The sequence below is a fragment of the Loxodonta africana genome, chromosome 10 (assembly GCF_030014295.1).
Source record: "Loxodonta africana isolate mLoxAfr1 chromosome 10, mLoxAfr1.hap2, whole genome shotgun sequence".
Taxonomy (NCBI): Eukaryota; Metazoa; Chordata; class Mammalia; order Proboscidea; family Elephantidae; genus Loxodonta; species Loxodonta africana.
The window spans coordinates 50,264,337-50,275,604 of record NC_087351.1 but is presented as its reverse complement, the minus strand read 5'-3'; the positions used below and the strand labels follow the sequence as shown (position 1 = coordinate 50,275,604).

The window sequence follows — 11,268 nt, the reverse complement described above, 5'->3', positions numbered from 1 at the left end:
CATGCATGAACCTTAAAAACATGCTGAGCAAAGTCAGTCACAAAAGGACAAATATTATATGATTCCACTTAGATGAAACAGACAAATGTATAGAGATCAAAACTTCCTAGTGCTTACCAGGGGTGAGAAAAAGGAGAAGCTGGGGGCCGATGCTTAGGAGGCACTGCGTTTCTATTAATGGTGGTGGAATAATTTGGAAAAGGGTAGCGGTAATGGCTGCACTACACAATGAATGTAGTCATTGTCACTAAATTGAGCATGTAAAAACCATTGAATTGTTTCTTACATATATTTTTGCCACACACAAAAAAAAAAATTCAGGAAAGCCATTTTAAAAAAAGGTAAGGAAGAAGAAGGACGCTCACTTGAAGTTCTATCTCGCCCATCTTTGCCTAAGAAGTTCTTTTTTGTGAAATTAGTTAATTAGTTTTTTTTTTTTTTTTTTCAATGTTAGGTCCTGACAGGGTTTGTATAAAGGTAGACTCATGAGTTTTTTGAAAAAGCTTACAGGCATCTGCTTGATTTGCTAGTTACAGTGGCCCATTGGACATGAAGGACAATGTTTAATTTAATTATTGACTTTGAATAGACATTTTGGCACTGTTAATAACATTTTTTTTTAATAACATTAGCTAGATTAATGAATTGTTCCAGGGTTACAGAGACAGAAGGAACACAGCGAGAGTTACCGGTCATCAGTATTTGGACAGCCTTCCCCAGAATACTCACGTAAGCCACACGTGCTATTGAGAAAAACGTTCCTGCTTGCCTCTCATGTCTTGGATTTCTCCCTCTCTTTTTTAAAAAGTTTAAATGGAGAATTAGTTGTCTTTTGAGACACACTTTTCATTGTAAAAATCAAAACTATTTCTGTACATAATATTCTATAGTTTTTTCAATAACATGCCTGCCTCCAAGTAGAATCTACCACATGGTAAGTCTTTCTTACAGCTGGGAGTGCTTGGAGTCTTCGCCTGTAACATGTAGGTACTGAGGAGATGTAGGTGCTGAGCATGTAGGTGCTGAGGAGAAGGCTAGAGTTAGCCTCCCCTGCAGAGGTAGCATGTTAGCTCATAGTATTCACCATTCTCATTTCCTTTTATACTCTCTGCCCACTCAAAATTGAAGCCTTGGATCCATTGCACTAACAGAAATATTTATTTTTAAAGTTTAATTTCATGATCATTCCATAGAGTTTTGTTATCATGCCTGTAGTCTCAGTCTCAAATGCATATAATTTTTCCAGCTTTTGGCTAATTATATTGACATTATGTTTTGACAAAAAGTTTATTATCAACATGACAATGTTACCCCAATATTTTGATTTAAAATTATATCTCCATTTTTGATGATGTTCGCTCTCTCCCCAACAGTTTGACAAGCAGATATTTTAATATGTTAGATTGAACTGGTTACCCTTCTGTTCACAGGTCTCAGCTCTGTCAATGTTTCAGTGAGAATTCCTAAACTACATAAAAGAAACACCTCCCTTTTCTTTACAGCCGAAATCAGAAGCTAGACTATATCTGATTATCCTTAACACAACCCTTTCATGGCTGTGCTCACTATAATACCCTGTCTCCAGATATTTGACAAAATAATAAATGATAACTTACAGCGTTATCTCTGTACTCAGTTGCTCTGAGTGATGGCACAGTATTGGACCTGTCTGCCTTCTTCGAAAGCCAACTAACTGAAATTTTAAATGAAAAGCAAGATATCTACCTGAATATGTGGAAGAGACTCTCATTAGCTCCAAGGTGTATGGTGCAACAAGACAGCAGCATGGACTCTGCAGTACTGTGTTTTTTAAGCACACACCACTGTAACATTTATGTAAACATGTATCAAGAATTTCAGTTGAGCATGTGACCTCCCTGATGTACGGGGCATTGGAATAAAAACCATAATGAACAAGACATGCAAACACAACTCCACCATCAAAGTGTTTTTTAGAAGATTAATATAAATATCACATCTCTATTATCTGTTTCAAGTAAGTTGGAAGGAATACCACAATTTTTAAAAAATGTATCTTCTGTAATATACTCCAGGAGAACTCCTTGCATTTTTTCCCTCAGACCAAAACCCTGCATTTACCATTTTGTACCATGGTCAGGGCTAAAATGGGTAAGGCAATAAAGGTTTTCAAATACCATCCTTTTTTGTGGGTACTGTGTGAGGGAGGAGATAACCTGGGAAATATTACCCTGGAAAGGCAGAGGTCACTTGTAAAAGAGATAATAGTTCAGAGACACTCAACTGGCACATTTTAATTTCCTTCTTAAGTCATGTTTCATTTCAGTCTCTTACTCTGAAATGAGGTTCATCTCCTTAGAGTAGGAGAGGGCTCATCTTCAATTTCTAGGCAAGGCAGGAAGGCTTGGAATTCAGGTGAGAGGAGAGGCAGAGCATCTGCATGGCAAGGCTAAAACTGAAGGACTTAACTTGTTTTTCCTCTAGCATAAAGGGGGTATAGCATGTATGGATAGTCCCTGGGTGGTACAAATAGTTAATGCACTTGGCTGCTATCCAGAATGTTGGAGGTTCGAATCCACCCTTGGAAGAAAACCCTGGCAATCTACTTCTGAAAAAAGCATCCATTGAAAACCCTATGGAGCACAGTTCTACTCTGAAGTGCCTAGGGTCACCATGATTCAGAACTGACCCCACAGCAACTGGTACTGGTGGGGTATGTGGAATATTTTAATAAGTGAGGATGACAAAGGTAAAAAAGGATTTAAAAGACCAGGGACAGAGCCACAGAAAAAAAGAAGGCACGGTTAGACATAGGGGATCCTGAGGGTCACTAGTCTAGAGCCATCCTGGGTCCCCTCTAGTCACTAGATCAAGAGGTTTACCACAGGGGCCACCTCGGCAGATTGAGGTTGCTCCTTGGCAGAGGTTGGAGTAGGCTACCAGGCTGTTAGGCTGTTTGAGGGCCATGGCAGACTGTGAGAAGACTGCAGCCTACGGGACCCAAGGTGTGGCCCTCACCAACCTGAAAGATCAGATCATGGGCTCTGGCAGCTGCAGATTTCAACAGATTGCAGCCAGGAAACATCCAGGTGGACAAATGACTTGGCCAGCTCCAGAGAGCAAAGCACAGAGAAGACCCCTTTCCCAAAGGCCGCCCCCACCCCTTCACTAAACCACTGCTGTAGGGTCTAGGATGCATAAAGCCTCTTCCTAACATTCACTCTAAAGCCATTTCAGGGCATGATGGCAAGAGGCCAGCTGCAAAGCTGTCCGAACTTGTTTAAATAAAATTTTGAAAATTTCTGGAAATGGCTATTTAAATTATCAGCTCATTTGTATGTTTTGAACATGTATTGAATTTTTCCTTTCAGCTCATCAACTGGAAGGAGTTTGGAATAATGTTCAGATTAGTTAAAACCAAAACAACAAAACATGTTTTCTATGCACATCTAAGTTGTGAGTTAATTACCTTGCTATAGCTTTTAAAAATAATAAAAAGACTAAAGTCCAGCTCCCCTCAGTCATATTGATTATTGAGTCGGAATATATAGAACTATAAATCTTAGAGCTACAGGGTACCTGAAGGCATTTGAAACTCCCAGGCCCCACTCAGGTTCTGGAAATACCACTATTGCCTGTTAGAAAAATACTCCTCTAGGACCTTCTTAACCCTTCCAAGGATGGGAATAGCCATCCCTGAACAAACGATAAAAATGTCTTATTTTATGTTGCAACCCGATTCTTCTATTTCTGGTAACCACTGCCCACTGATATACATTTAGGAGACTTTCTTTTTCTCTCATTTACATCCTCATGATGTAAATCAGCAATTACTAGGCTCCCACAACAAAGTCTGAAGTCCTAAATGAAGGCAGACAGTAATTTAATCTGTGAGAGATTGAGATACCATCTGGTTAGTTTAGTGAAAATAAAAAGCCATAGAGAATGCAACCCAGTGCATCACTTCCTATTCTCATTTTTTTTTTTTTTACATTTGATTGTTTTAGGTGAACGTTTACACAGAAATTTAGTTTCCATGACATTGGTTGCCTCCCTCCCCCCGCAATGTGTCCCCACTCTCCCCATATCCACTCTGCCTTCCCCATTTCCCATCAGTCCAATTTCCCTCCTCCTCCTTGCCTTCTCATCTTTGCTTTTGGGCAAATGTTGCCTGTTTGGTCTCCTATAGCTGATTGTTCTAAGAAGCACATTCCTCACGGGTATTATTTATTTTATAGACCAAGCTTTTATTTGGCTGAAAAGTGACCTCAGGAAGCGACTTCATTTCCAGGTTAAAAGGAAGTCTTAGGGCGATAGTGCTGGGGGTTTCTCCAGTCTCCAGCAGTCGAGTTTGGTCTTTTTTATGAATTTGAGTTCTGTTCTATATTTTTCTCCCATTCTAACCAGGACCTTCTATTGTGTTCCTGGTTAGGGCGGCTGGTAGCGGTAGCTGGGCACCATCTAGTTCTGGTCTCAGCTGGTGGTGGCTGTGGTCCCTGCGGGCCATTAGTCCTGTGGACTAATTGCTTCCTTGAATTTTTGCTTTCTTTCACTCTCCTTTGCTCCAGACAGGAAGAGACCAACAGTTGTATCTTAGATGGCCGCATGTAATCTTTTAAGACCCCAGACACTTCTCACTAAACTAGGATGTAGGACACTATCTTCATGAACTATGTTATGCCAGTTGACCTAGATGTCCCGAGGCTATGATCCTTAGCCACTTCTCATTCATTCTGACTCAATTTCTTTTATTCTTTCAGCTAAGGTTTTTGTTTTTTAAACAATTCAAAGTGTAATTGCAATTTTGGTAAAATTTCCGAAGGTAACCTGAAACCTCTCTTCTTAAAATGTAAGTGAAACACAAGGCAACCCAGCCAGTGCTTGTGTGTGTGTGTGTTTTAAGTAAAGTCCAAATCCCAAAGTCAGACAGCTTGCAACAGCATTATACATCTGTTTATTTAGTTAATATCACAATGATGACAACTGGTTAGGAACGCTAGAGTGGTACCCTCTTAAGAGAATAATGATCAAGACTTTGATTTGTAAATTTCACTGTTCTTAACCATTAGAAACTGATTTTCCAAAGGAGTAATAATAACAATATATATTTAGGGACAGATCTAAACTTTCTGATTTATGAGCAAAAGTATATTTGCTCATTGGTTTAAACAAAACATTAGGGATATTTTAACTCTTGGTTACTGCTTTCAGGAAAGCAAAATGTTCTTGAAGCAAATATACACAAAACGTCTTTTCAGATAGTGCTTTCAACCACTGTGTACCATGTCAATGAGAGAACCTGAGATCCCCAGATTTAGTATCTCCTGATCTTTGTAATACACTCTGGCTTACGTAAACAGTCAACCAACAAATATGTATTTAGTGCCTACTATGTGTTTTTTTATGTACAAGCCAGCATACTAAAGCAATACAGGAAATACAAAAAAGTAAAATTATTGGTCCTTGCCTTACTCAGACTTCTAATGCGGTTGGTGACATCACACATAGACAAAAATTACTCCTTTTTTAAAGTCCACAAAAGAAGTGACAATGTTAACTAGATTGCACGTTAGAAAGATCTCTGCTGGAACCTAGAGAAAGAAGGGACATAAGTAGGGCCATCCTCAGCAGCATTCAAAATCTGTGTCTGAATTAGATTTCTCAGCTCCAAGTTCAAGTGCTGCTTGAACTCTTGAATGTGCAAGTGTTCCAGCCAGCCTCACATCTGTTACTCTTAGTGGCTGTATTTGGCAATTGTTTCATGAAATCATGACAATGGAGCAAGATAAATATACATATACACACATACATATATGATATGTGCATATATTATATATATTTTTAAAACCTCTGCTCAAATCATACAGGGTGATCTTTAAAGCCAGGAGTTCAAGACTCTCCACACTGCATGGGAAGGAGGCTAACCCACATTATTATTTATTTGTCATTATTACAAAACAAACAGACTACACTAAAAAAAAAGTTGAAAAATACCCAAACTTCACTTGACACAGGCAAAAATTGAAAAGTTACAAGAAAGGATAAGAAAAGAGGTTCCAGCAAATTAAAACTTTTGAGGCGTCCTGGGGAGACTGTTTTCCCCCACTCCCATCTCCACCCTCACCCCCTCATTCTTCCATTGTCCTGGAGAACCGGTACGGTTAGGTGAATCCAGAAAAGGAAAACAGACATATTTTCAAACACCGCAAATAAATAAATAAATATGTTAAACAATAACTTATTAGGCACCGCTTGAAAGGCAGCAACCTTCTGGGGCCAGGCAGGCCGCGCTCTGGAGCCTGCAGATGTAGGCGACGCGGCCCGGATTGCGGGGGCTCAGGTGTCTCCCTAAATTCCAGCCCGGTGCCGCGTCAACGACTTTAACCAGAGCAGGAAACGGAGTCCTGTTACTCAGGGAGGTTCCTCCAAGAGGATGCTTGGGTGAGGGAGAAAGCCGAGCGGAGCTGCAGCAGCGCTCCCGGAGGAGTAGTGCGCCCTGCTCCGCCAGCCTAACGCAGATGTGCCGCTCCGGAGAGCTCAACGCTCGATCTTTGAAACCCAGAGCGCCCGTCTGAACTCGGAGGGAGGATGGTTTCCATTACAAACCGCCCCCCTCAACACACACAAAATGCCCCTAGAATCTTCTTAAAAAAAAAAAAAGCCTCGGTCGGCTTGTTCTCAGCTCCTTTTTGCTCCAGAGGGGACCTAGGATGGGGACTCAGTCTGGTTTCGAGGCGCGGGACCGATTTTACAAAGCACCTGGCTCCGCTCTGGGTGAGTGGGATTGGTGAGGGGAATCCGGGGAAGGGCGCAGCCCCACCCAAGGGTTAGAAGAAAAGGCCAGCTACCCAGTTTTCTCGAATCCGACTTCCCTTAACGTAGGGCTGCGCAAACCGAGAGCGGTCGTTCCCGCGACTTTGTAAAGGCACCAGGCAGAGCCTAGCAGGTGGTCCGGCGAGAGAAGGGGCGCGGCAGGGCGGGGCTGAGGGCGAGCTGCTGACTCACTCCGAGGGAAACCCGCGGAAGTAACCGTGGCTCAGTTTAAACAAACAAATCGCGGCTGGAGGGGCTGACGGTCAGGTGGAGTTGGCAAAGTTAAAGAGTTCGTGATCTGCACTTGGCGGGGCGGAAGGAAAGAGCGAAGTTACGGGTGTACACTGCGGGATACAAAGAGTGGTTAGAGCAATGAAGGAAGGTGCCCAAAGTGAGGGACCGAAGAGAATACAGCCCGAAAGCCATCCCAGTTTATAAGCAAAGCTCCACCTTTATCACGCCCGTTTCCTGGGCCCTTCCACCCAAGGCGCGGGCGTCCCACACAGCACCCTTGCGCCCCCCCGCCAAATACCTCCCAGTCTCTCGCCCAGGCCTCCCTTTTCCCCCACTCCGCTCTGCCCTAAGCGCGGTGCTCCTGAGTAGCCCGGCTCAGAGCGTCGTGATCCGGGAAGTGCAGGTGCCGTTACGGAAGACGCCGGCGGACTCCAGGTTCTCAGGCTGGAAGTCCTCCACGCTGTAGGCGCGACTCTTGAGAGCCGTGGCGTAGTAGTCGACAGGCTCCTCGGCGGCGTTGTCCATCCAGCTGAGGCACAGGATGCGTTGGAAAGAGCGCTTGAAGTTGTCCGAGAGGAAGCCATAGAGGATAGGGTTGGCGCAGCTGTTGGCGTAACCAAGGATGACCGAGAGTTGGCTCACCGTGGCGTCGTCCTGTTCCGCGAACACGTTAACCAGCTGCACCACATAGAAAGGCATCCAACAGATGACGAACACCATCACCACCATCATCACCATCAGGGTGATCTTGCGCTCCGAGCGCTTGCGCTGCTGCCAGCCGGCCTTGAGGGCCACCATGCGCATCTTGGCAATGATGAGCACGTAGCACAGGCAGATGGCTCCGACAGGCAGCAGGAAGCCCATAAGGAACGTGTACAGCACGAAGCCCACCAGCCAGCGCTGGGCGGGCTCGGGCATGAGCATGTTGCAGGCCACAGTGCCGTCGCTGTTGGCCGCGGTGCGCGAGAAGACCACGATGGGTAGGATGACAAGCAGCGACAGCACCCACACACCCAGGTTCACCACCTTGGCCACGGTGGGCCGGCGGTAGCGGGCCGCCTTGATGGGGTGCACCACAGCCACATAGCGGTCCACACTGAGGACAGTCAGGCAGTAGATGCTGGTGAACATGTTGACCGCGTCCACGCTGAGCACGAGGCGGCAGAGCAGCGCGCCGAAGGGCCAGTGGCGCAGCAGAGTGGAGGTGACCAGGAAAGGCACGCTGAGCATGAGCAGCTCGTCGGCGATGGCCAGGTTAAGGATGTAAATGTTGGTGGCCGTCTTCATCTTGGCGTAGCGCAGGATCACGTAGATGACCATGGAGTTCCCACACAGCCCCACCAGGCACACCACCGAGTAGATGAAAGAGATGAGAATGGCGCTGCCCTGGCCCTCGCTCAAGGTCCCGTTCTGGGACGCGTTGCGCCCTGGTTCCTCCATGCCGTCCGTGGCGCCGGCCCCGGGGCCCCTGCCGCCGCCTTCGCTGCAGCTGCTGGGGCTAGGGCTAGGAGAGGAAGGAGGAGAGGAGGCGGTGCCATTGGGGAACATCCCAACTGGGGGGGCCGGCGGGGCTGCTGGGGCTGGGGCGCTCTTCCCGGCGTCCTGCGCCCTCCCTCGGCACCCCGGCCACTCGCCCGTAGCTCACTGCTGAGTCGCGGCTTGGGGGAGCGCGCAATCACTGCAGGGAGCGCGGCTCAGACAGGCGCCGGCTGGGCGCATCGCCCAGAGGCTGCCTGCGCGCTGCCGCTCGTCGCTCCGGGGCGCCTGGGCACACGCGAGTGTGGAGAGGGGAGGCCGGGAGGCTGGAGCCAAGAGCTGCACAGCCATTAACTGGCGCGGCTTTGGGCTGGTGAATGATTAATAGGCACCACCAGCTCGTCAGCAGCTACGGAAAGAGGGGGGAGGGGAAGAGGGAAGAGGGCGGCAGAGGTGGATCGCCTCCGCCCGCCTCCAATTTCTTTTTCTTCCCAGTCCTGCTGCTGGGCTCAACTCGAACAGCTGCTTCCCGGCTTGCCCCGCAGCACCCTTCAGAGGGACTGGGCAGTTTCTCTGCCTTCCTGTAGGATGGTGAAAGCCAAGCTTGTAGATACTGTCCCACCCCACCCGGGTCCTACCCAAAGTAAAGACTGAAGCGGACCCCAGGCACGGATGCCTGGAGTTCATCTCAGCTCCCTCAGTTGCTGACCCCTCCTGGGACGGTGGGACCCCTAATTCCCCTCCCGCCCTGATGTCCTGGACCCTAAACCCTCATCTCCCGTCCCTGTTCTCCCTGCCCCTCCGACCCGCTGCGCAAGCTCCTGGCTCCGCTTACCCAGAGCGCTGTACCTCCAGACCCACGCGTAGATGGCCCGTGCAAAGTGCATGTGCGGTCTGGCAGCGCGTGGACGTTCTTCGCGCGGTCCAAATCCGGTCCTTGGGCCCTGCCCGGACACTGGCGCCCACGCAAATACTCTTAGAGTCACGTAAACGGACCCTAAGACACCAGCGAGGAAGGACAGCCACCGTGCATTAGGGGCTTCTGCGTTATAACACCGCAGGCAGCTCTTCGCGGGCAGGAGTATTCAGAAGCCTGAGTAAACCATTGCGAATCTCTTAATAAAGCTTGTAGCGCCCAGAACCCCCTGCGTTTCCCGGAGGAACATCGATTGCAGAAAGGAGGACGCACGGCTGGAAGCACGGGAGGAGCTTTCTGCTCATTTCAGAACGTGCCAGGCGCGGTATTGGAAATCCATCTAGGTGTTCTCTCAGAAAGACCCGGCTGCGCGGCTCGGAAAGGCCCCGCCCACGCCCATAGGGTACTTTGTACGCTGGAGAGTTGGCGGGCCCAGGGGAGAGGAATGTAAAGGCCTGGGCTGGTGGAGACCACAGTTCCCTAAATCCACGTGTGGTTGGCCGTGCAGGAGCCCAGATTTGTCACCAGCTCCGGGAACGGAGGGAGGACATTCGGGTCTTTCCATGAAATACCAGGACGTTAGCCTTTTCTGAAGTCCCCTGACGTGTGACCCGGGTGTAGTTCATGTACATAAACCATCAAGACACAGAAATTCATGTAGGCATGCCTAAAGTTTGTGGACCTTTTTTTGGAATTGAACGGTCTCCATGTAAGAAAGAGTGGATGTTCAATTACCATGATTTTTAATCTAGCTCTGGATCTTCCCGCCAGGGCTCCAGCCTAGGCTCCCTTTGGCTTCCCAATTGTTCCAGCCAAAGGAAGACTCACACTCTATCTAGTCTGCGTTCCTTTTCATAAATGCTAGACTGCACCCAGAGATCCTTTCAAGTCTGAAAGGAGCTGTTCCAGGAAAGAATGACCTGCTGCAGTCTAGTGCTCTGCCCCTCGAGTTTTGCTCTGTCTCCGTATTCCCTTTAGTTCCTCCTTCTTTACTCAACCAGACAGAACCCACTGTGCTTTGAGTCTCAGCTTTCCCTTCCAGCAGATGCCGTGTACACCAAGGAGAGACAAACTCAAACTCCTCATTGAGACGATCTGTACAAGATAGTCCACGATACACAAGGGGATGCAGAATTTTTTGAAAAGAATAATCCGTAGTGCCTCTGCTTTATCCAGGTAATCAACTTACATATGTGTGTTTTGGTTCCCAAAACTAGGTGCTCTGAAAGGGAAAGAATAACTTTTGTAATGTGTTGATTAAGGCAATCAGAGATGAAATAAATGACTACAGAGTCTCATGGCAATTTGTGCAGGACACTGAATTATTAATGAAAGATGTGCTGGGAAGGAATTTGAAATTTCATAAGGGCTAAGCTGTTTAACCCATTGCTTTACCTAAACAAAAGTGGGATGGAATTGATGTTAATTATATTTCATTTTCCTTAAAAAAAAAAAAAGCACATGGAGAGGAAAAAAAACAATGTTTATCAAGGTAAAAAAAAAATAGTGTAGGTTTTGTCCCAGAAGGAGCCCTGGTGGTGCAGTGGATAAGTGCTCAGCTGCTAACCAAAAGGTTGGCAGTATGAACGCACCAGCCACTCTGAAGGAGAAAGATGTGGCAGTCAGCTTCCATAAAGATTTGCTGTTGTTTTTAGGTGCCATCTAGTCAGTTCTGACTCATAGTGATCTTATCTACACACAGAACAAAACTCTGTCTGATCCTGCACCATCCTCCCAATTACTGCTATGTTTGAGCCCATTGTTGCAGCCACTGTGTCAATCCATCTCCTTGAAGATCTTCCTCTTTGTAGCTGACTCTTTACCAAGCATGATGTCTTTCTCCAGGAACT

General features: G+C 46.9%; 1 protein-coding gene across 1 annotated transcript; it reads right to left on the bottom strand.

Annotated features, from left to right (window-relative positions):
• Positions 1-7,401: 7,401 nt before the first annotated feature.
• SSTR1 (somatostatin receptor 1) lies at positions 7,402-8,574 on the bottom strand. Its single transcript, XM_010588601.2, has one exon. It carries the CDS (start codon positions 8,572-8,574, stop codon positions 7,402-7,404), a length of 1,173 nt encoding a protein of 390 aa, XP_010586903.2.
• Positions 8,575-11,268: the final 2,694 nt, after the last annotated feature.